The following is a 27865-nucleotide window of genomic DNA, read 5'->3' on the forward strand; positions in this document are numbered from 1 at the left end:
CACTGAATTACAGGCTCCTGACTTGGGACAGGCACATACATACATAATGTGGCGGAGTTAAACATGTAAACGGGATTCAAACCCTCCCCCTAACCTGGGACAGTGGTATAACAGTACAACATAAGAACGAATTATAGAAATCAGTTAAAAAAGGATTAACTCATCAGATGGACAAAAATACAAGTGAACGTGGCTGCGTACTTGTACATCCCAACAACAAAAAGACACTAGGTACAGATCTGAGAGCACTAGCAGTTAACAGACAGCTAGTTCAAAGCCACTAACAACTAATAAAAAAAATCATGCATCTAAGACTAAATTATCAATCCGTACACATCCAACATCAAATGGATTTAGTGTAAAGACGTCATAAACAGTCAGAGAAAAACATGACCTAGTGCAATGTCAATATACAGGTATCGACAGATTGTAGGTCCATGAATGTGTATATGTATATAACATACTAGTAATATTTAGTTTGCTTTTAATTTACTGATTACAAAATCAATATTTATACCAAGAAAAACAATATTCAATGATCTTATTACAGTGTTGAATTGGTGGCCTTTTAGAATAAGTTTTTTTTAAAGGAGCGATAAGTTTACCAGGATCATTTCTAATTTCCGGGCACGGTTAACAACATTTCCGTAAAAGTGAGGATGTTCTATCCCGTTTGAAATATGTTTTCTACAGGTACAACCAAATTTAAAAACCAAATCTTTATATTTATTGAAAAATTTAGTAAAGGCGTACTAAATTATAATCCTGTTACCTTTGATAACTATTTACATCACTGCGTCGATGCCACTGCTGGTGGACGTTTCGTCCCCGAGGGTATCACCAGCCCAGTAGTCAACACTTCGGTGTTGACATGAATATGAATAATGTGGTCATTTTTATAAATTTTCTGTTGACAAAACTTTGAAATTTTCGAAAAACTAAGGATTTTCTTATCCCAGGTATAGATTACCTTAGCCGCATTTGGTACAATTTTTTGGAATTTTGGATACTCAATGCTCTTCAACTTTGTTATTGTTTGGCTTTTTAAATATTTTGATATGAGCGTCACTGATGAGTCTTATGTAGACGAAACGCGCGTCTGGCGTACTAAATTATAATCCTGGTACCTTTGAAAGCTATTAAGTAATTTATGGTAACGAAATCCCTGGTTTAATAATTTACCAGTAATACATAGATTACGTTCATTAAAATCAAAAACGTCACAACAGACACGAGCATAGCGAACGAGCTGTGAAATATAAAGACTGTAAGATGGTAACAAAGGAACATCACCATCTAAAAATGGAAAACTAACAATAGGGATCGAAAAATCGTCTCTTTTGTCGTAAACATTAGTGTGGAGTTTTCCGTTTACAACCGAAATATCTAAATCAAGGAAAGAACAGTTATTACCGTTTAAATTTGATCTATTTAAAGTGAGTTCCTTGGGATAAATTTCAGCAGTATATTTAGAAAATTCTTGATTATTAAACAAAAAATATCATTAAGATAACGGTAAATGTTGTTGAATTTATCAATCAAATGCAATTTCGACGGGTCTTTACTGAGTTTAGTCATAAACTGTGATTCATAACAGTACAAAAACATGTCTGTTATTTCAGGGGCGCAATTAGAACACATAGGGATACCTACAACCTGTCGATGAACTTTGTTGCCGAAACGTTCATAAATATTATCAAGGAGAAAATTAACAGTTTCAATCATCTCAGCACACCTCCAGTAAGTATATCTAGCATATTTACCTTTCGCATTAGAAAAAGGCTTTAAATGAGTTGCAGCAAATATATTTGCATTCAGATTTACTAAACGACCATTTAAACTTTTGTTTAATAAGATAGTGTGGAAGTGTAGTAGAAGGAGTAGAAGAAAAAGAAATCTGTCAACAGAATAAAAAGAACCATCAAAAGCACGTAATTTATCTAAAACAGAATTTTATACACTCCAAAAATAGTTAATTCCACTATGTTCATATATTGTATTACAATAGTCTATGATAAGCTCTTTGATAGTAGTTAAGGAACCTGTTAAAAGCACTGAAAGATTGGTCGTAGAACACTTACTAGAGGCCGAAATGAAACGATATTTAAATGTTTCATAGTTTAACACTTGTTTAAAAATTAAAAAAAATACCAAAAATATTGATTTCTCAAGGTAACTTAAAAAAGATACGTCTATAAAAAGTGACAAGCTCGACTTTTTCAATAATCGACACAATGGAACAAATCTGTCATATTTCTGACTTAGTACGGGAAATTGTCGAATAAAGTGATGGGTTGAACCTGGAACAACTTTTCAAGAGATGTTAAATGGGTTCTCTGGTTAGTCGGCAATACATAATGTCATTATCAAGCTGTTCATATGGTGCCTTTTAACACATAGAAAGATTTACGTTTGGCATTTGTCAGCAGGTTCATTAACTGTATGTTATATAGGTACTAAGTAATATATCAATGTGTGTCTCTCGTGTTAGACGTGCCATATGTTTCTATCCATGTGAGAGATTAAGCTAGCTTTAAAACCAGATTTAATCCCCCATTTACTATGTAATAAAATGTCTGTACCAAATGAAATACGGCAGTTTTCATCCATTCGTTTGATGTGTTTGAGCTTTTGATTTTGCCATTAGATAAGAGTCTTCAAATTTGATTTTTTTTCTAAGAGATTTTACCTTTTGCATATTCTTCTAATAAATCCATAAGTTTGAACAATTATGGTCCTTTCTAGTAAACGAATTCACATGGTTGTTCGGTCTTTCAGCTTACACATTTTCTTAGTAATGGTGTTCATTATTTTAGATATATGGTAAGAATTTGCAATGTACTTAATGAATCTGAGTTTGAAAGGAATCATTTTCATAAACAAAACATCCCCAAGATTCAAACGATCCACAAGATCTAACAGAAGAGATTCAATGTTATGTAAATAAATTGTTTAGTTCTGAATTAGGCCGTCAGTTTTTCAAATTGAATTGTTTCATATTTTTTCATGTCGGTATGTTTTATAGCTGATTATGCGCTATGAGTGTTTTTCATTGTTGAATGATGTCCGGTTGCCTATAATTGCTTGCATTCACCTCATTAGAATTTTAGTGGATAATTGTCTGATTGATAATCATATTACTTATTTTTATAAAGCCGTCAAAGTAAACTTTTCAATAGGGAGTTTTAATACAAACATACCATTTATATTCATAGTTACATGTATCACATAATATTCAACCACCTAAAAAAAAGGTACACGACAGACACTTAAACAGAAATATATGTCTGAACGTATTTTAAAAACGTTTTATTGTTGAACACTTATTTGTTGAGGTATATTCGATGAAATATTCAAAGGTTCTGTATAACAGGTTGAAACTGTCATACGTTATGCCTCCTGAAAAATAAAAGTGATCATTCAGCAATGACAGTACGTTTTTAAAGTAAAGCATTAATACAATTGTCAACAACAATCACAAAAAACTTAAATGTAGGTTCAAATCTTTGGTAATAAAAAGGTTCCTTTGCAAGTTGGAATATTAAACATGTTTACTCAACATTGATATATGTTCAAATATATAGCAGAAAAAAGCCTTCCAAATGATATTTTTTTCGTGTGTTTGTCTATGTTGTGATGTTATACTATTGTTTCAGAAAAAGGGAGAAGGTTTGGTACCATTAAAACGTTTTATCTCGCTGCAAATGTTTGCACCTGTCCTAAGTCAGGAATCTGATGTACAGTAGTTGTCGTTTGTTTATGTAATTTATACGTGTTTCTCGTTTCTCGTTTTTATATAGATTAGACCGTTGGTTTTCCCGTTTGAATGGTTTTACATTAGTAATTTTGGGGCCCTTTATATCTTGTCGTTCGGTGTGAGCCAAGGCTCCGTGTTGAAGGCCGTACATTGACCTATAATGGTTTACTTTTATGAATTGTTATTTGGATGGAGAGTTGTCTCATTGGCACTCACACCACATCATCCTATATCTATTCAAAAATGAAAGTAAAATTTTGAAATACCTATTCATACATTTCGTTTTTAATTTTCCTAGAAGTTTGATATTTTTGTTTCTTCATTTGTTATTTACTTGACAAATGTTTTCGTATTTTTTTTTTTTTTTTTATTTTACATTATGATACAATTTTTGTAACCGAATACGCGCGTCACATTATTGGTTTGAGCACCTCTTTTTGAATCCAGTAATAATTTACTTGACGATTCAGTTAACTTTGAACTACGTTATCAAGACTAATTTTTTAATTATTTGATATATAGAGATTAATACATGGCCTTTTCCATATCAGCCTGGGTATCATCCCGAGACCCCCATATCAGCCCGAAACGGAGTCGAGGTGCTGATATGGGTCGAGGGATGATACCCAGGCTGACATGGAAAAGGCCATGTATTAATCGCTTTATCATATACTTCCGACAATAGTTTTATGTAAGGCAAATAAACAAATACAATAACTAAAACAGTCAAAAACTTTATAAAGAAGTTAAATTATGAATCAAATATACTATAATTGTCCAACAACAGCATCACTACCTTCATATATATTAATGGTAACATTTCCTATAGAGGCATTTTGAAACATTGAAAATTTGAAAGAGTTTTATGATCATTATTACTCCATGTTTGTTGTACTATAAAATGATTTATAATTGTCAATGGCATTTGTCAACAAGTACTAAACTATCCCCACAAAAATTCCCGTAAATTTTGACGTCGTCATAAAAAATATCTGACGTCACTATGGAAAAATAAACAACCGATACCGAAAACACCGGAAGTAACTTGCACGAGAGGCACTATTATGGGTTTTGTGCACGAGATGCACCTGATATGGGTTATCAGCCCGGGTGGGAAATTATGGCTTGTGTACTTCCGCTCATTACACATATGCAAAAGCTATCATATCAATGCTAAGTATATGATAAAAATTAATATATAAATACTGAGATGTGGTGAAATTACTAAAAAGATGTCAAAACAAAATACCCGTTTTTTATTGTGTATTACCTCATACTTTAAAAAGAGACAAAAATGAAAATATCAAATCATTACCAGTTTAAAAGGTTCATATAAAGTCAATGTCGAACTGGGTCTTAAGTGTGAAAAACAAAACTGGACCACCTTAGTGATTTGAAATGTCATCAAATCTAAAATCTTTCAGTATTACATTACGAACTACTTTTTCAACGTATACCATATAAACATTACATGCTGTCTGCAACCTCATTAATATGATTAGAACAACTATCTGTGTAATCATTTTGACATTAAACTTCGGCAAGTTTATTTAAAACATAATAATTGTTTTGACTAATAACTATCAACAGAATGTCTCCTTAACGTCGGAAAATGGTAGTGATTTTCAACGTGTTTTGGAACTGTTAATTGGAATATAGAGGTTTGTTAGGAAAAATAAATCGATTAGGCTTAAACTTACACAACACCGACTATCAAACACGTGATTAAAAACATGACTCGACAAAGAAACAAGCCGGAAAATGAGTATTTTCAAATACAACCGATTGGTTTTGTTATTAAATATTTGCTGTTTTTCCTGACCATCGATACAATGCTAGCAGCAACATGTTTTTCATAGGTCTTCAAATACCAGATTAGTCGTCTGATTTGTAAATTTACCTATTGTGATCTTTGTCGACGCATCTGATCTCATTTCTTCTTTTGCAGTTCATGTAAATCATAACTATTTCGTTTATTTTTACCTTGATTTATGTGTTTTGGTCAAATTCTTTCGTGTGTTTATCATTAAAAAAAATATACTATGCTTACTTCTGTTTTTACGTTTCTATCTCACATATTTTCTTCGCCGGCATGAAGTCGTCCGAATTATTCAACCAGTAGGTACGAAAAATTCCTTTGTAGATCTCACACACTTCCTTGTCCTTCTGAATTAAAAACAAAAATAAATTATTGCTAATATATCTTGAGGAGTTGAAATACTTTTCAATTTCTGGGGTATAAGCATATTACGAATTAAAATTATCACATTCTCTTTTCTTTCTTGGTTTGTTTGCAGGTCCTCAAATATAAAGTTATGCAGCCTCAAGAAAAATACATAAATCACTTCAAGACAGAAATAGGTGTCACTTTAACAAGAGTGCACACTCTGATATGTCTCATCTTCTTTACTAATCATTGATATTATATTGATAGTCCGAAATATAAAGCTTTATTACAACTGTCACATAAACTTAACATTAACCAAGAATACTAAACATTGACTAAAGAAACCATGAAAATGAGGTCAAGGTCAGACGAACCATGTCAGTCAGGCATGTACAAATATAGTTGACCTATTGCTTATAGTTTTAGAAAATCAAAACAAAACACAAGAACTTAATATTGAGTCATGAACCGTGAAAATGAGGTAAAGGTCAAATAAAACCTACGTGACTGACATATAGATCCTAGAATATTTCTTTCTATACACCAAATATGGTTGACGTATTGCATATAATATTAGAAAAAAGACCAAAACTCAAAAACTTATCTTTGACCACTGAACCATGAAAATGAGGTCAAGGTCAGATGACACCTGCCAGCTAGACATGTACACCTTACAATCATTCCATACACCAAATATAGTAGACATATTGCATAAAGTATCAGAAAAATAGACCAAAACTCAAAAACTTAACTATAACCACTGAACCATGAAAATGAGGTCAAGGTCAGATGACACCTACCAGTTTGACATGTACACCTTACAGTCTTTCCGTACACCGAATATACTAGACCTATTTCTTATAATATCTGAGATATGGACTTGACCACCAAAACTTAACCTTGTTCACTGATCCATGAAATGAGGTCGAGGTCAAGTGAAAACTATCTGACGGGCATGATGACCTTGCAAGGAACGCACATACCAAATATAGTTATCCTATTAATTATAATAAGAGAGAATTTAACATTACAAAAAATCTTAACTTTTTTTTTCAAGTAGTCACTGAACCATGAAAATGAGGTCAAGGACAGTGGACATGTGACTGACGGGAACTTCGTAATATGAGACATCCATATACAAAGTATGAAGCATCCAGGTATTCCAACTTCTAAAATATAAAGCTTTAAAGAAGTTAATTAACGCCGCCGCCGGATCACTATCCCTATGTCGAGCTTTCTGCCAAAAGTCGCAGGCTCGACAAAAAACAGACAATTATTGTTTATGTAATCTTGCTTTCTCATGTATTTTAAGTTTTGATTTAAATATGAATCCTTATTTATTCGAGTAATCGATCTTTTCCATGTCCTGCATCAATATTTCTTTCAAATCATTCGATTAGTAAAGTAAAAATTTATAATGAAAGAGAAAATGATTAAATTTCAAAAATACTTTCTTGCGTACTTTAGGATAAATTTCTGTAAATATGTACAATGCAATTTCCCATATGAACTCCTTTTACGGCTAAAACTGCACCACTTTTACTATCAAGTTTTGAAAAAAAATATATCCTAGAATGGAAAGTTGATATGCATTACTTTTTTGTTCAAAGGTCAAAATATAGGGCTGTCTGGCATATTTTCAACGTGTATATGCCCCCAACTTCAACGAGTTTAAACATACACTAAAACTCTTAACTACCCCAATCTTGACTTTGACAGATTTCAATTTGACCAAAATGCATATGCATATTTACTGGTAACATTTCAAAGTTAATGTCTCTACGAGATGAAACATAGAGATCATATCTGGGAACCAGTACGTAAACAGAATTAATTATCTATGAATATTATATCTTCTCAAAAGAAGCGAGGTTTGAGAAACTGCTGTATTTCCAAAGTGCAACCTTTAACTTCTATAATCTTTAAGATGTACATATCTATACATGCCTTGTGCTTACTTGTAGTGTAATATATTAAAACGGATTTTCCTTGAGGAAAAGTTTTTCTTGTTTTAAAACAAAGAGGCTAACTATAAAAAAAAACCATAGTTTGCGAACCTGACACAATATTCTCACTACCTTAAACAGATTTCCGGTTCGAATTCTATATTTGAATTAAAGCTTGAAAAAATAAAAATATTTCATCAAAATTCCAAGTTAGAAAAACAACAAACCTTGACTACATCATCATCCCTTTCCTCCATATCATATCCATCAGTTGCCAAAAGATAGTCTCTTGTTGTCTGGCTTATGTGTATTCTGTTTACTGAATAAAATGTAAAAGTAATTATGATTGGTTTTAAAGCTTTAATGATATAAAATTGATATGTGGGATTTTTATAAATTTCCTGGTTACTAAACTTTGAATTTTCGAAAACTAAGGATTTTCTTATCCCAGGAATAGATTACTTTAGCGTATTTGGCACAAGGTTTTGGAATTTTGGATCCTCAATGCTCTTCAACTTTGTACTTGTTTGGCTTTATAAATATTTCGATCTAAGCGTGACTGATGAGTCTTATGTAGACGAAACGCGCGTCTGGTGTTTTAAATTATAATCCTGGTTCCTTTGATAACTCTTTTATGATTGCCAATAAGACATCCACCGGAGCTAACATGAAGTGATATTAAGTAATTTTAGGCACCGTACGTCCATCAACAATGAGAAAGCCATGCCATTTATTCGGCTATAAAAGACATGAAAAAATTGAACCAATTTATAAACGAAAACACTTACGGCCTAATTAATTATAAAACAAATAGGACAGACGTGAACTAACGATAAACATGGTACTAAAGGCTCTTTATTACGGAATGTCACATACATAAAGAATTTGGCGGGTTAAACGTAGTTGTGAGCGCTCAACTCTTCTCTCCGTACTAAATGACATAGCATTTGTCAGACATTTTTAATTTAGATGTTTATCTATTATGGAAGTAGAAGTTTGCTAATGTTCAAATCTCATTTATGGATTTAAAAAAAACAATCTTAGTAACACACAAAATAAACTAGAAATCCGAATGGAGCGAAAGTAGGTGCTGTTATAATGTAATCTTATTCAATAACATATAACATTGGCACATTTTTTAATACGACTAAATTGATTTAAATAAATACTTGCAGTAAATGTTCAAACCATTAAATGTCATATATCAATCTACTTATTTTCACATAATTTAGTCATTAAATCCATTAGTTTCACAGAAGAAAAAAAACGAAAATAAAGTTGAAATGAAAGGAATTCGCTGTCGGTATACAAGAGTGCGTTATGTGATTTGACTTAATTTATCTTTCTTTATGAGGTATTTAAATGTTTAAGGATTTAGGGACGACATCAAAAGTTCAATGAAGGATAAAAAAAACTTAATTCACATAGTTTTTTCACTGACCCCCACACCCCCCTCTTAACTTAATTTGGGAAACATTGATTGACCAATAGGGATATATGTAAAATCGATTTTAGATAAACAAAACTTGCAGCAATGTTGCCCCCCCCCCCCCCCCCCCCACCCCCAAACTATTTGATTTAAGTTTTTTATCCTACATCGATCTTTTGATGTCAACCCTTAATTATGTCATGTAACATTGGTATATCTACTTACCAGCTCCCAATGTTTCCATTTTTAATGCAACATTCACAGTATCACCAAACAAACAATACCTTGGCATTTTTATTTCAAATATTCCAGCAATAACGGGTCCTGCATTAGAATAGACAATACTATACTTCATAAACAAGCAGGTATGGTACATATTTGGTAGTCATTATTACGGTTGTATATTTTGTATGTCTTTTCTATGTCATTGTTATATTGTTTTATGGTAAATGTGTGTATTCTTGTCTTAAATTTTTGCTTATGTGCTTTATCTTTATGACTTTTAGTGTTTCTTTGTTACATATGAGGTTGCTTTGTAGTTATACATCCCTTGGATTCTTGTCTTCGTTTTTAATAGTGTGCTTTGTATTTTTGTGTTTCTTTGTTACATATTTGTTTGTTTTTCTATTGATTAAGATTATAACACAACATTAACTCCTGTACCCTTATTTTGTTTTACCTATTGTGTATGTTTGTTGTCACAAAGTAATCAATACATTGGAATTTTATGTGACTGTCTTACAAGTCAGAGGTTTAGCTTGCTATAAAACCATGTTTATTCCACCATTTACTACATCAAAATATGCCAGTACCATGCCAGGAATATGACAGTTGAACTTGTTATCAATTTGTTTGATGTGTTTGAGTTTTTGATTTTGCCATTTGATTACGGACTTTCCGTTTTGTATTTTCCTAGGAGTTCGGTATTTTTTTTTATGTTTTACGTTTGATTGTTTATCTTTATATGGATATATTATTGAAATATAGCATAAAAACAAACAAAGATATTAAAGATATTTTGAACCCTCAAAATAATATTATTTATCAAGAAATGAGTCATCAGCGTTTGTACAAACCTGAGTGAATGCCTATCCTGATTTCCAATCTTACTCCAGGTAAATGCGGTACCACCCAGTTTTGAATATGATCAAGAATGTCTAATGCCATTGTTCCTATTTGTGAAGCGTGTCGAATGCCATTCCTCTTTGGAATACCTAAACATAAAATGAATTATCACATATTTTGTACTGATATGTACGTTTTTGCATGGCCAATAATAGCCGGAAGTCAAGGTTGGTTATCAGCCCTCGGGGCCGATATCGATATCAGCCCTCAAAATCCATATCAAGCCCCCGAGTTTAACTTCCGGTAATCTGTCAATCAAAGGCTATTTGTAAACAAGTTGAACACAATGAAAAGAAATTTAAAAAGTTACAAATGTGCTGTAGAAGAAAAAAGTAGAAATCACAAAAGTTCCCGTAAAATTTTGACGTCATGAAGAATTTAGAAAATATACGACGCTACACTGGAATGAGTATCGATATAGGATTCTTCCTAAGCATTTTTTAACATTTGTAATTTAACACTTTAAAGTTGCATAATATTTGCAATTCTTAGAATTAATATGTTTATTGTTAATTATTTCTGAAACTTTTCACAAAACGTTGTTAACCTACTGTGATACTTTTTATTAACTCACATTGATACATTTATTTATTTTTTTAGTTGAATATCTTTTGATTTTTGATGAAATATCAAACATAATTTGTTGTAAGCTATTTGTTTTCTCCTGCTTGAAAATATGTGATAAATAGATTATAACATGTCATTTTCCATATGGTCCATGGTATCAGCCCACGACCCATATCAAGCCCTCGGGCTAAAGCCCTCTGGCTTGATATGGGAGTCTAGGGCTGATACCAGGGCCATATGGAAAATGCCATGTAATAATCTATAAATAACATACGACTCTGTCAGATTTTGTTGAGGTATTAATTATTTATTAACCATGTTTACTAGTAACTGTATATACTAATGAACAATTTAAGATTTTTTTTTTAATACAACAAATACGTTTCATAACCACTATCATTGATCAATTATTAGAAAATGATGTTCCTCAACTTCATGACTGAGGTCACTAACATGATATAGAAATGTGCATTTAGTTCAAGGTGCATTTGAGAGAATAACTTGTTGCAATCTGTATAAAAAAAAAACACAAGTATGCTTTACCCCCTTTACATTATAGTGCCCTTTTCTTATTTACAGCCAACAGTTTTTCTATAATTTTGATATAAGGTGTCCTAATAGTAGCACACTACACTGTTAACATCTTTTCATGATAGAACAGGTACGTTTTTGAAATTTGCATTTTCTGTCTAAAATAAATGCACTACTGATTAAGTGTTTATTCGGACCATGTTTGTTTTATAGAAATATAAAGATGTGGAATGAATGCCAAAGGGACAACTCCCCATCCAGGATCATCCAGGAAAAACTGTTTTAGTTGCATTAACGGCATCCAATAGTTTATATAGGAATATATGACTGCTTTATAAATTTATAGTTCTCTTGTGGATAGTTGTCTCACTAACAATAATGCCTCATCTTCTTATTTTAAAGGGTAATCAACAGTGTTATATACAATCATGACAGATATCTAGAATGTATGCAATACATCAATACTACTCCATTGAAGACGACTTCGTTTAAAAATAATGACAAACCTGAAACTACCATATAAGCATCTGTAATAGTATAAACTTTGTACACATCATACATAGCGATTCTATGATCAAAATCTTTGTACAAGTCTGTCAAGGTTTTCACAACTTGAAGTGGTGTGCTATGCGATGAAATGTTTTCAAAGTCTACAATGCTACTGAAACATATAGTGGAATCATAATACTTTTCTGGATCCACATCCTTATCTTGTCTCAGCTGTTGAGCCACTGACTTCGGTAGCATTTTATAGAGCAGCAGCTCTGTACGTTTCTTTTCTTTCTTCAATTTGCGAGTCCTGTAAAAATTTATATATAAGAAACGTCTTTTGGACTATTGAATAGGTTTGAAATAAGTTTTTATTTTGATCGATTACAATTCAGACTTGTTGTGTATTCTTAGCTGTTTATTTCACACTAATAAAAAATAATTAGGGTTCATACGTATTTAATATAAAAATAATAAAGTGTCCTAAACTGTACATAAATCAGTTTATTGAGGGTGGTTAACTTTTTTAATTGGCCCAAGCTCAAGTTATTGGAGTATAAATTAAAAATGATAGAATGTGTTCATACTTTGCCAAAACGTATTAAATATTGATATATGATCAAACTAAATATGATAAAAATGATAGGTTACCACACATTTTCTCGAGCTACAGGTTTTGTATGGATTAAACCGGAAAAAACATAGTAATGTGATCAGAACCTAAAATAAACTGTAAAATAAAACAAATACCTTTTTGAAAATGCTTTGAGAATATTAAAAGAAAAGATTGGGTCACCGTAGGGTTTTTTTCGGCTAAAATACAAAATAGGAAAATTCCATGTAGACTCCTTCAGAATATGTACTTTTTGAGAGTTACCTCCCCTTTAAATGCCAATTTAAAAACATTTAAAAAGGAAGCAAAAATAATCTTCACTTTTAAAAACATAAATATTTATAAGTTTTTATCTGATGTTCTTTAAAATGAAAATTCTCATAAGTTATCTGCATTCCTGCATCAAAATTTGAAAATCTGGACTTAAGGTTCTCTGTGATTTACAATCCAAGATGGCGAAAGACACCCATACCACCTTAAGGACTGTTTACCCTTGTAGTGGAAAGTAAAATCACAAAAATACTGAACTTAGAGGAAAATCAATTCGGAAAGTCCATAATCACTTGGCAAAATCAAATAACAAAACGCATCAAAAACGAATGGACAAGAACTGTCATATTCCTGACTTGGTACAGGCATTTTCAAATGTGGATCATCTCGTAAATTGAAATCAAATATTTGACAACTATGGATAAATAAATTACCTGTCGGCTATCAAAATAGAATACTTCTGTATATCAGACGTCAACGTGTAAACAGCAAACACAAGAAGTGGACATACAATTAGAATAAAGCCGAATATTATACAAATTGTTATGACACTTTTCAGTCCGTCTTGAGACGCTTTGACAAGATTTTCATCTATATTCAGGGCAAGAGCTTTCTGAGTACGGGTTAGAACACCTTGATAAATAGTCATGTTACCGAACCACATCTCTGCCTCAGCAATTGAGGCTGATTCTTTTGAATAGTTATTAGATTTTATTCTGTTTCGAAAGTCTTCTATACTCTCGCTTACGTTTGGATTTTTGGCTAATTCAACATTATATAAATCAAATGCTATTTTTGAGTAAAATCTTGCAGATTCAAATGTTACATTAGCCCTGTTCTGTTTTTCAACAAACAGCAAGTATTCTTCGCGCGTCTCAAAACCGCCAGTTGCATAAAATGAAACACCCAAAGCTCTTTCTCTTCCAAATAATTCACTTGCTACAATAATTTCTTGATATGCGACGACATCTTTCCAAATTGAACCTGTGCCTGATTCACTGACACTGTCATAAAGCCATCTCAATAGAACATCAATACTACCAGAGTAAAAATTGAGTTCGGCTTCGACTGATTGGTCAAAGACATCCAGCTGATAACGATGCTTATTCAAATAAGATAAAAACTTTTCTCGAGTTTCCATTTCAGGTATGAGATTTTCCCCTTGAGGCCAGTATGATAAGTTTTGGATAGCTAGGTCAGTGTCCGGATATCGCTGTAGAAGGAAGTCCTTAGTTTCCGGTTTGATATTGCTTACATAAAGCGCACTCATATCACGTTCAAACTGGATAATACGCAAAAGTGCTCCAAGTTCTATGCTAAAGTAGAGAACATCTCGAACACTTGCTGAACTGATGTAATTACCAATAGATGAAGCGAAATTATTTCCAGTCATTCCTGTTATTACGAGTACTGGAATCATGACGACAGACAACATCTTTACCAATTGTGTTCGTTTTCCAGCGTCAGTAATAGGGTTGCCTGTGAAATTTAAAAGCATTAGGATAAATAAAACAAATATTATTCATTGAAAAACAGTCATGAAATGTTTGACCCATGGGATAATTATTCTTATGTACAGGATAGTGAGAGTCAGACACTGAATAAACGACCAAATAAATGTCAAGTATTTAATCTATGATCTGGAACAACATAAAGGCGTCTAAACAATGTGTTCAGTACTCGAATATAAAAGGTTTCAAAGAAAATTAACCCATTTCTCTGACGTCAGTCTATTGTTCTAACAGTGGATTATTTTTCAAGAATCCATGCAGTGACCACCATGTTAACGTAAGATAACTTATATCATAACTTTTTATAATATTCTATCCTCTCAAAAAACGAGTGACTAATATAGGATCGAACTGGCGCATATATTTGACAGTAAAGTCTGTAGTCTATGCATGATACCACAAGACCACGAGTGCTGATAGAAATTATTATTTAAATATCACTCTTATAGATATATCTGTCAATGCATGTCAATAAACTGTATTTCTGTCTTTTTGTTATCTAATGAAATATATAAGCACTATAAAATCAAGGAATTGTAGATATTACTTACTAGTACAATTCCTTGATAAAATAAACATCCATGTACACATTACACTTATCACTTTTAATGTACAAGGCCTTTCCCTTTTCGTCATCTTTTGGTTTAGATTATAATGATACCATACTATGATCACTTAGTTTTTCTTTGTTTAATATAAATGGTCCTAATATACATCAACATTTAACTATCTCGTATGTGAGTAAAGTGTGATAAGCTACCACTGTAAAACTACTTCTTTGACGGTGAAACCAGAAACAAAATCGTCAACTATATAGTAAAAATGAAATATAGATAGGTAACCTCTTAGATTAAAAACAATATTTTGGTAGAGAAAAACATTACACAAAAAAAATCATTCTGAGTACTAGGCTTGAACTTGGCACTGTTAATATCACAGTAATTTCTTTCGGTTCCAACGACTAGACGATCACGGCTATGAACAGCTTACATGATCAATGGCAAAATAGACATAATTATATATTGTGCATTTGAAGCAAAAGCAATTCTGCTTGGGTTTCAGAATGCGTACCACAAATAATACTAGTTCATTAACTGATTGACAATGGATGTCAAATGCAATAACGTTAACAAAAATCAAAACAAAATGAAAGGGAACCAGTTTAAACAAAATTTATATATAATTTTTCAATTAAGACCAATCATTGTATCTATTTTATCATCAACTGATGTTTAGTGAAGTGGTGTTATTGTGAATTTCACACTTCATTTAGTTTTAAAATGTTTATAGTCATTTTGAATATGTGTTGTACATTCAATCAAATGGGAGATATAAACGCAATTGATTTGCTCAAATGGAAGTTTTTAACGACCTTGACTGGCTATACAGCCCTTGCACGGTCGGTAATTTACTCATTAGGTTGATAAATACGATATATGTAAATATTAAAGGTTTCCAAATGTTGGTAATTAAATTTTTTTTTAACTTTCCAAAAAGGATTTAAAAAATTCCATATTAATTATGTCTTTTTGAATGAATTATAGATACTAAAATTTAAACGATATACATTATTTGTAATGATTCAAACTTGAATGAAATAATCATTTACAAATACAAAATCTGGTAATAAAAAGGGAAGATAACAACACATTTAAGTTAAATTGAACGTATATTAAGTTAAATATAAATGTGAACCGTGTGGATCTAGTCAGTTCCAGCTAATAGACAATAAAAAAGACAAAATACGAAATTATTTTCAAGAAATTCAGTTGATTCGTTGTCAGATTATGAAACAGATAGTCGTTTTACTAGAAATGGGTTAAGCTAGAGAATTGATAAGAAGTAGTGGATTCGAAAACGATAATCAACTCGCGACTTTACTCGCGACCGTAAAATTCGCTCGTTGATTATACGGTTTTCGAATCCACTACTTCTTATCAATTCTCTACTACATCATCGATTAGAAAAGTAATGGAATGCTGAAAACTTAGCTTCATTTTATTATGTTATACGTAGTAAAGAAAAGAAAATATTATACCTCTACACAAAGTATCACATCTGTTCAACCGACGTCTAACATTGATCATATCGATGATATCCCGATCTAGTATTGGTGAAATCGTTCCTGCATTCTCTTGTACTTCTGATGAACCATGTCTGGGATAAATTCTTGTTTTCTGTTTCATTCTGATCTAAAAGCTGTAATGCAACAATAAATTAGTTTAAATAGTTGAATATTTCACTGACAATAACCTCGCGTCACATTTTCCTCTACACGTTTGTATTTAACACAAATGGCGTTGTAATAGATTTTGCTATGACAAATAACACCTTTTATTTCAAACCATCTGGTAAAGTAGTCCAGGACAGCTGACAGAGATATCTCTGCTTTTAAATTGCCAGGGAAGTTTCAAATGTGTTAGAAAATATCCTCCTAGAATAAAAGAGGGGCGAAAGATAATATAAGGACAGTCAAACTCATAGATCAAAAATAAACTGACAACGCCACGGTTAAAAAAAAAGAAAAAGACAAACAGACAAATAATAGCACACAAAACACAACATAGAAAACTAAAGACTAAGCAACAGGAATCCCACCAAAACCTTAGAGTGATCTCATGTGATCCGGAAGGGAAATAAGATCCTGCTCCACAAGTTGCATCCGTCGTGTTGCACAGTTATTACAAACCCGGTATATAGTCTAATTTGGTAGGTCATATTCGTGAAACATTCCAATCACGTATAAACATAAATGCATCTATGTTTTATTACTATTCTACACGCTTAGCAGAAACCTTTCATTTTCATATCAAATAATCTTTTTTCCAAACACATAAAAGACTTTATGACGCTCGATTCACAAAAATTATAAAGGTCAAATAAATTACGAAGATGAAGAGCACTTCAGTTCCAAAATCCCGAAAGGAAAAACCAAAATTTCCATCGTAAATGCATATAATACCAACTCGTATATGCAGTTATTTGCTCCTTACATAAAATACTGCTCCAACAAAGTTATTGGGTACAATGATTCCAATCAACACTACCCAAATGCGTTCACCATCTTCAAACTGTTGACAGATGCGATATATATGTGTCACAACTAGCAAGCGCCATTTTCACTGCTCTGATATCTTGCGATATCAAAATGGTCGTCCTAGCTGTCATGTTACTGATTATATCCTACTCCGATTATACAACATGTACCCGAAATATTTATTTAAATTTCACAACAATGAAATATGTTTTTGATGAATCTAAATGTAAACTGCATTTTATACAGGAAAGGTATTCGGTTATGGGAATTATTTTACAACTAATATATAACAGCGATTTGGAAAACAAATGAAAACGCTATCATGCTTGAACAAAAATCATACAAAAAAGATTACTTACATGTACGTTGCTTTTTCAGGTTGTATATTTAGTGATGTTTCTTAAAAAAAATACATATTATCAGCAGGGTATTTTGTTTTCTGTACTGTGACGTCAATGATAATATCAAGTCAGATCCACTTCTCCTCAATGTGTGAAACAAATAATATAAAATCAATTAAATGTATGATGTGTAAATAGAATTAAATATACTTAGTTTAAGATAGAGATTTGAAGAATAATATGCGCGTGAAAAAATAAGTAACGCTGTGTGATTATTTATGTTTTGTTATTTGATACGTATGTAATATATCTTTAACAATTTCAGGTTCTTTCTTGAAAAATAAAGCTAACACTTTTTTCATAATATCCCATTACTTCATGGTCCTGCACGGTCCGTTTGGAAGATGATGTCATAGTAATAATACTTGAGTAATTTTGTTTTGTGATTTACATCATAGAATGTTAAACAATGAAATTTATGATTCCTTAGATACAGGTAATTGAGTTTTCTACCTTTTCCTAAATATATAAAATTGACAATGAGGTTATCTTAAGAAAACAATTTACGACAAGAAAGATTATTTGAACTTCCCAATTGTTAACTTTCAATCTGTACTGTTCTAAGATGTGGTATGATTGCCAATGAGACAACTCTCCACAAGAGACCAAATGACACAAATTAACAACTATAGGTCACCCTATGGCCTTCAATAATGAGCAAAGATCATACCACATAGTCAGCTATAAAAGCCCCGAAATGACAATGTAAAACAATTCAAACGAGAAACTAACGGCCTTATTTAAGTAATAAAAATGAACGGAAACAAATATGTAACACATAAACAAACGACGACCACTGAATTACAGGCTCCTGACTTGGGACAGTCACATTCATAAGAATGTGGTGGGGTGAAACAAGTTCGCGGGATCACAACCCTCTCCTAACCTGAGACAGATGTAACAGTTCATCATAAGAACGAACTATAAAAATCAGTTGAAAAAGGTTTAACTCATCAGAGCAATAAAAATACAAATAGTACACATACAAGTGGAGGTGGCCGGGTACTTGTACATCCCAACAACAAAAAGACACTAAGTACAGATCTTAGTGTACTCCGTATGATGATATCAAATAAACCACTTCTGATCATATCGGACCAACCTCTATGTGTTTTTCTAGTGACTGTATATGACATAGGAACATTGTCGGTATGACATATTTAATTCCAAGATCAAGAGCAGACAAGTTTAGAAAATATAATAAGCGATATGCAATAATTGCTTTACCCTTGTGACACTAAGGCAAATCAAAACAAATTTTATTTTGATATGCACAAGGAATATGCAAGAAATTTAAGAAAAGTGTTGCTTTTAACCAATCATATTTCTAGAAATGTACAGGAGGTACGATAAAATTTATCTATATGCATATAGGTAATTTTGTTCAAATACAAGTGTCGGTGTATAAATCAGTTATTGTGACATACCATAAATCCACTTGCCAAATATCAAATCTTCGTAAATATATTACAAAATTACAAAATGCACCTCAACATCCGATATTATATTTATTCTACAGTATGAAAATCGTTTACGAAGAAATATTTATTTAACTCAATATCTAATCTAAAATAAACTTATTAATAAAGTCATATGAAACCTCAAATTAAAAAAAAATTGATGAATATGTTTTTTTTATAACAAAATGGATATTTGTCATTATTCAACTTATGTACATATACTTTTTCCTGAAGAAAATTCTTTTATATGTCCACATTTAGAAGGAGTTTACTTTTTTTAATTGCTTGTTTCCAGAAAGCAATTCGCCGACATATTTTCCGTATACAAAGTGCCCTTAGCGTGGCCCTTTGATCGCAATACGCATGGATCTGTCACTGAAATAAACTATTATCTGATTGTACATGTTATACACGTGCTCAATATCCATGCTTCTTTGTTGATTGTTTACTATAAGATGACAATCGGTGAAGTACGGCTTCAAAACGACACTTAATGAGCTACAAATAGTTTTATTTCAGATCAGACAGAGAGAGAAAAAAATGAGATTATACGATATTTTTGCATAAAAAATGATAAAATCGTGCACAGAAGACTTAAGCTTAGTTTATGATATCTACATGCATTGGTTCAAGAATTGGATAAACATTATATTTATCACAAGTCACTTGTTGCATATGACTTTAACCAAACTACATGAATTCACAACAACAATTCTCTCTTGCAATACGTCATATGAATTAAAAAATGATGAATTAACTTTTTTCTCTAAGACTTGTGTTCGTCACGTTGAAAAAAAATTGCAGAGATTTCTACAATCGATAGAAGAAGTGTCCGTTATCGATATTATTGACAGTGCTCATGTTTTCTTATATTAACTTTAAACAGTGACTTAACCTGTTTCTATAATTTTCATATATTAGTAAAGTGGTGTCAAGTTATGCCCGCCTTTGTCTCCAATTTTCTTTAATTTATATAATTTGAAACAAACAAAAAAGAATGATTGGGGGAGAGGGCTAAATTTTCAAAGATAGAGAATAACTGGAAATAAAGAATAGAGGAAAATAGCCGGAAAAAAATAATACAGATATGAAGAACAACTCCCATCCAGACCCTAACTCCGGACAGTGATCGTTTCCGGTCCATTAGTGTAGAGTAGTATTCGGACCCGTATGCGGATCGGAACTGGAACTGCCGGGGAGTTTGATCAAGATCCACTTTATTGAGGACATCAAAGCAAATTATTATAATTTTTCTTTCAGCTGTCCTCAAAGGATAGAGTAGTTGTAGTTGTTTCCGCCTGAAGCAACCAGTTTCTATAATTTTCATATAGAAATAATTTTGTGTCTAGTTGTTTCCACCTTTATTCTTCAATTTCTTTAACTCATATAATGGACATAAAATGAACAAAAGAGATTAAAGTGGGGGGGGGGGGGGGGCTTAATTATAAAAGATAAGAGATTGATGGGGGGGATTATAAAGAATAGAGAAAATGGTCAGAAAAATAAAGATTACAGAAATAAAAATATTTATATAAACACAAGGGTAAAATTCAGACTATGATACATCTCGACACTAAGACTGGTAATTTCGACCATCCCTTTAGATGTGAAGTATACTGTATAGTAGATAAAGGTAGAAAAATTGAATAATTAACCGCGGAAAATAAAAATTGGTAGTAACGGCAAGGATTTTTTAACTTTCAGTATTATAAACGTGTTATTCACCTTACATGGAACACCAGATTTAGCCACCCTATTCCGACATCCCGAACAATAAAAGGGAACATTTTTTTTCTTTTTTCTTGCTAACGTTTTACATCTAGTATCTACTAGAGATCAAAATAATTAAGTGAATGTAAGCAATATTATAGACAACCATACGGACTTTAACCATGAGAACAACCAACATAGTATAGTCGGCTATATAAGAAGCCGACGAGAAAAATATGAAACAATTCAAACGACTAAACTAACGGCCTAATTTTTGAAAATTTACGAAATTTTTTAATAACGAACATGTCTGAACTAATTACCACCACTGAACTACAGAATCCTGATGTAGGACAGACACACACCGAATGTGGCGGATTAAACATGTCTGTGAATTTCCAATACGAAAATGTAGTGTGATTGTCAATTAGACAATTATCCAGACTCCACCAAGGGCTAGGTGACATAGACGTTTTACAACTATAGGTCAGCGTACGGACTTCAACAATGAGCACAACCAATACGGTTGTATAATGCAAAACAATTAAACAAGAAAACTAGCAGCATGATTGATGTACAAAACAATGAGTAAATCAAATATGATATGTACAACAACAAACTATAACCACTGAGTTACAGGCTCCCGTAACCCTATATTAAAAGTGTAAAATAAGCTGGTTAAACCATATGATTAACGAGGGTGTGGATTGGGTTTACAGAATAAAATAGAGAATAATGAGGAGAAAAATAGAGTAAAGCGAAAAAAGAACAAGAAAGATAAAAAAAAATATATAGAGAGAATAATAGGGTGGTTAATTATAAGCAATTACTGCAAAAGTTAAAGAATAGGAAAAACATTACAGTTTATCTTTTAAAAAAAATATCACGGTTACATTTGCCGGTTATGGTATAGCTTTATGTAAATGATTTGCTTCGTTTTTTCCCACCATTTCATTTAGATATGCTGATCAAATAATTATACGATTTGGAAGTCGTCCAGTTGCAAATATTACATGCACATTCTAGAAAGGAACAAAATGATACGTATATTGTAGGTCATTTGATGCAGGGCTGAGATGTTGGTCTATCTCTGTCGGAATTGTGTCTTCACAGTATAAAGTTTAAACCTTTCCCCTTGCGCCAGGAAATATCTAAATGATAATTAGATTCAAATCCGGAAATTGTTAAACTCTATATATCAGGTGTACACCCGTTAAAGGTTATTTCGCCGGTTAGGTCGTATTTAAGATTTTCATTGGTATATATATGTTGTAAAAAATATCCTTTAAAAACAATAGTTCAATTTGACAATTTAAATTAAATGTTCGTTTTTACCTATAACTTGTCCGTAGGCTAGATTTTTTCTCGAATTGGTGAAAGTTAATTGATCAACAATTATTATGTCTGTGGTCAAATGAATATAGTGAGTAGTATTTAAGGTCCGAGGGTGTGTCCTGTTTGTGGGTTTTCATTGGTTTAATGAATGCTTTTCCAAAATTTTGACCAGAAAATTACTTCCCGTCGGACAATTTTAAAGAAGCAAAATATATGATGTTACATTTGAAACTGTTCTAAAGACCACATGTACAAGGTAGATATTTACTCTTCATATTTCTCGAGATCATTATAATAGTTTTATGAATAAGAATAAGAATTGTGTTAGTTTAAAATCCAAACAATGATATAACTGTTACGAGAATAAACAATACATGCAGCATTGGGAAAAAGAAAACGTTAATATTTACTACAATTATTTTTGACAACATACCTCCTCCAGTGGCGTATCCAGGGGACGGGTCCTGGGGATTGGGACCCACTTTTTGGAACGATCAATGCATATGAATGTGGATATTAAGTTGGAACCCCCAACCTTCCCCTTTTCTCCTTGATTGGGACCCCCTTTTTTTATCAAATGGCTGGATCCGCCCCTTTCCTCTATAAAGTTATCATTTCAAATTTTCTTTTAAGTTAGTTAGTGATCAAAACGTGTCTTTTGAAATCTTTTTCATTTTCTAATAAGAATTTTTGAAGTGCTCGTGTTAAACCGGGATGAACCCCCCCGCCCCCCTCCTTAACTTTTTTTTTCTTAAAAAAAGATCAGATCAGTTTTAATTGTACATTTGTTTTAAATCTAAAATTATAGGATTGTTACCAAGACAATAAACATTGGCTATACATAAAGGAGGGTCCATAAACATACAAATATATATCTGACCCCATTTACAAACAATGAATATATGTAGTATTTATTCCCAGTATAAGAAAAAGAAAATGATCATAATATCTATATATATATATATCTATTCTCTGTTGAGGAGGGGGTTAAAAATCATAATAATGATAATGTATATATCTATTCTCTGCTGAGGAGGTGGTTAACATAAGTTATTTATTACTCAATAAAGCATTTCAAGAATAGTACATGTCATTTGAGAATTTTACAATAATTCTAAGTGTATCAGTCTCAACACACGTATACAATTATGGACGTTTCATGGTGGTCTGGCGATTAGAAGCACCTTGAATAGATAAATAGGTTATTGGCTTTTTTTTTAAACCCGCTGTAGCTCTTCCGGTAAAATATTTAAAAAAAAAAAAGCCAATAGCCTACATGTATATTAAGGAAACACTTTTATACTTTTATTATTCTGAGCCAAAGCTGTCAACTTAACTTTGTTATAACAAGTATATCGCTATTTTTAAAGTGGCACTAACTGAACAATGCGCATTTTTGCGCCTGTCCCAAGTCAGGAGCCTCTGGCCTTTGTGAGTCTTGTATTATTTTAATTTTAGTTTCTTGTGTACAATTTGGAAATTAGTATGGCGTTCATTATCACTGGACTGGTATATATTTGTTTAGGGGCCAGCTGAAGGACGCCTCCGGGTGCGGGAATTTCTCGCTACATTGAAGACCTGTTGGTGACCCTCTGCTGTTGTTTTTTATTTGGGCGGGTTGTTGTCTCTTTGACACATTCCCCATTTCCATTCTCAATTTTATTCATTTATAAAGATAGCATACCTCTTTCCGAAATAGAAGAAAATCGAAAAACAAAAACAGAGAGGAGGTGACGAAATAAGAGCAAAGGTTACATTAATTGCCAGAGAGTGCCTTAAATTTTATTACATTATCAATCTTTGCCTACTCTGAGCCCCCGTTTTGAAAATCCTGTATCTAATACTGGTTGCCAGTATTCAAAACTACTGGTTACCAACTATCTCTCAGAGTGGTTCATACTAGATTTACCTGCCCTAAACCCCCATTTTGTCAAATTGTTCGTCAAGTTTCTAGATTTTAAGACTTTTTTCAATTTATTTGATCGTCCTGAATATATATGAAGTATTAACAACAACATTAACGGTACCAATTTTCTACACAATTTGTCTCTTCAGTGATGCTCGTGGCCAAAATATTTAAAATCCAAAGCTTATAAAAGATGAAGAGCTATGATCCAAAAGGTCCAAAAAGTATAGCCAGATCCGTGAAAGGAATCTGAGATTTGCATGAGGGAGATACGTTCCTTAATTTATAATAATTTCTAGCATTTTGTAACAGCAAATTTTAATAACACAAAAGTCCGCAGTTTCATGCCAGTACCGAAGTATTGTCTGTTGGGCTGGTGATACTCTCGTGGACTAACAGTTCACCAGCACAGGCATCGACCCAGTGGTAGTAATAACATTAACGGTACCAATTTTCCTACACCAGATGCACAGTTCGACAATCAATGTCTCTTCAGTGATGCTCGTGGCCAACATATTTGAAATCCAAAGCTTATATAAAAAAGCTATAATCCAAAAGGTCCGAAAATAAGTGTCTGACGTGACAGAAAGTCAAGCAAAAAATAATCAATCAATATGATACTGGTCATTAATGAAGTTTTGGAGCAAATTTCCTAATGCTTGTAGAGTAAGATTTTGTTTAACGTCCCAGCGCATTCACTTATTCTAAGTTCTTGTTTTTTTCTTAGGATACTGTATACATGTGTATATTTTGACCATTATCACACATTATTTTTTCATATAAGACTGCAATAGCTCTGAAAGTAAATTTACTAAAATTTAAGCAGATTCTAATAGTTTACTTTTACAAATTGTGACTTGGATGGAGAGCTGTCTCATTGGCACTCATTCCACATCTTTTTATATCAATCTAGATTTCTTTTCTTTCGATCTGAGACCCAAATAATACCAACGCACATATAAGGTACATTACTGAGTCTGATTTTTCCTGTCATTTGAAAATACTATTTCGAAAAGGAGCTCCATACCCTATTAATATTTGTAGCTTATTTTGTTTTTAAACTAATGCTCTTCTGATAGTATAAAAAAAGAAGATGTCGTAGATTGTGGATGAGACAACTGTCCACAAGAGACCACAATGACACAGAAATTAACAACAATAGGTCATCGTACGGCCTTCAACAATGAAAAAACCCATACCGCATAGTCAGTTATAAAGACCTCGAAATGATAATTCAAAACTATTCAAACGAAAGAACTGACGACCTAATTTATGTACAAAAAATGAACGAAAAACAAATATGTATCAAACGACAAACAATGAATTACAGGCTCCTCCTGACTTGGGACAGGCACATACATACATAAGGTGGCGAGAGTAGACATGTTAGCGGGATTCCAACCCTCCCCTTACCTATAGTATCAATTTTAAATTATATTTCATTTTAAGTTCACCTAAGTACATCCTTAAGCATCGATAGACAAAGCATTATAGAGCTCATGTTTTTACGTCAGTATTATTTTTTTCAGCTCTCGACCAAAAGGACAGGAAGAAAGACAAGGAAAACAGCATTCAGGATCTAAAACAGACGAATATTCGTTTATATCGAGAATTTGTATAATCTCACAAAACAGAAGCAAACTTTGAAAAGGAAAGGTAAGGAAATGTTTTTATTCTTTCTTTTTTTAATAAATAAAAGTTTATTGTTTTATAAATAGTCGAACTCTCAAGGATGAAGAGGGAAGAGAAATATGGTCACCTTTGCAATAGAGGGGTGTCCGTTTGGTTGTCCCTATCCAATATACACTCATTTTGCAGTCCCCAATCCCAGGAAGTCCATATGTTTTTTGTGTGTTCTGTTCCTTAGCATGCATGACATATTTGTGTTGTTTTTGTGGTTTAACATTGGACACTTTAATTTGCAAAACACTCATTTGCAAATCTGACGCCGCCCTTACTTGAGGATACGGGGTCATAAACATAACCAAAATGTGCACATTTAAATGGGATTCATTAAATGCAAAGTTTTTAATCTCTAGAATAAAAAGTTGATATGGAATTTGTATTTAAAAAAAAATATGGGATTTTGCATTTTCCCATCGGATTTTTTATTATCCCATGGATTCATGTGATTTTGCATAATCCCATTGTATTTTACATCATCCTATAGGATACCATGGCCATGTGATATTTAAACTCCCATGGGATTTAATTTATCCAATGGGATTTAATTTATCCCATGGGACAAATTAAGTTATATGCGTCGAATAAAAATCCATGGATGGCACAAATAAAGACCCATGGAACAAAATGAAATCCAATGGGATTCAATTATAAAAAAAAACAAATATGTGTATATATGTTTAAATGAATTATGTGTGCGAGTAAACTGTTATAAGTTTATCAAATAGTTAAAGTATATTAAACTACAATATAAAAAAAGGTTTGAAGGATTTTATTTGTAGTCAATGAAATAAAGTCCTTTAATTTGAATAAAATGATGACATGTCACATGCATGTGTTATATATCTCATACACTAATCTATAAGCAATAAGTCAACCATATAAGGTGTATGAAAATTTTTATCGTATCTATTTGGCCGGTTTCATTTGACCTTGACTCCTATTCCCTATTTTTTTTTCTTTGTGGTTATACACTGGACACTTTAATTTGCACAACACTATATAAATAACCAAAATGTGCACAATAAAATTGGAGTCATTAAATGCAAACTTTTAAATCTTTAGACTAAAAAGTTGATATGGAATTTGTCTTAAAATCATGGGATGTTGCATAATCCCATTTGTTTTTACATCATCCCATAGGATATCATGGCTATGTGATATTTGTAGTTCCATGGGATTTAATTTATCCCATGGGATAAAAAAAAAAGCGCATGGGATAAATCAAATTATATTCGTCGAATAAAAATCAATGAATGACACAAATAAAATCCCATGGAACAAAATCAAATCCAATGGGATTCAAATTATAAATATACATTTATGTGTATGTTAAAATGAATTATGTATGCGAGTTAACTGTTATAAGTTTATAAAATAGTCAATGTAGATTAAGGTAGTTTGCTTATCAGTTTCAAATTAATTAGTTTTTCAAACCACTAGTTTATATTGATAGGGGATAAACAAAGGAATCAAAAGAGCAAAAAAAAAATATATATCGGTCAATGTGTTTGTTTTCGAGATATAAGCCATTGAAATGTTGGCGGTAAAATGTTCTCTCTTGACTTATAGCTTTATCATTGACAGGTTTAAGCTCTCAACAACTATTAAAAAATAGATAATTCTATAAGACTTCACAGATGGCTTATCATTATACCTATAAAAGATTTATAAAAAGAAAAATGGGGGTCAACGGGCAAATTTTTAAGGCATTCAGATGGATAAAACCCCAGAGGATTCCGAAAATCTGACAAAAATTCAAAATTATGACCAGCGAACATCCTTAAACTATTATAAAAAGTTTTGAAATGTTTTATTTGCAGTCAATGAAGTAAAATCCTTTAATTTGAATAAAATGCTGACATGTCACATGCATGTGTTATATATCTCAGATACTATAAGCAATAAGTTATCCATATATGGTGTAT

General features: G+C 32.1%; 1 protein-coding gene across 1 annotated transcript; it reads right to left on the minus strand.

Moving 5' to 3' along the window:
• Window positions 1-3188: 3188 nt before the first annotated feature.
• Window positions 3189-16600, minus strand: LOC139501200 (uncharacterized). Its single transcript, XM_071290194.1, has 8 exons — window positions 16444-16600; window positions 13329-14373; window positions 12029-12321; window positions 10376-10513; window positions 9525-9623; window positions 8098-8189; window positions 5808-5923; window positions 3189-3399 (listed from the first exon to the last, which is right to left on the minus strand). The coding sequence occupies exons 1-7, from the start codon at window positions 16589-16591 to the stop codon at window positions 5816-5818; spliced, it is 1923 nt and encodes a 640-aa protein (XP_071146295.1). The 5' UTR covers window positions 16592-16600; the 3' UTR covers window positions 3189-3399; window positions 5808-5815.
• Between the last annotated feature and the right edge of the window lie 11265 nt (window positions 16601-27865).

This window comes from Mytilus edulis, chromosome 13, assembly GCF_963676685.1.
Source record: "Mytilus edulis chromosome 13, xbMytEdul2.2, whole genome shotgun sequence".
Classification (NCBI taxonomy): Eukaryota; Metazoa; Mollusca; class Bivalvia; order Mytilida; family Mytilidae; genus Mytilus; species Mytilus edulis.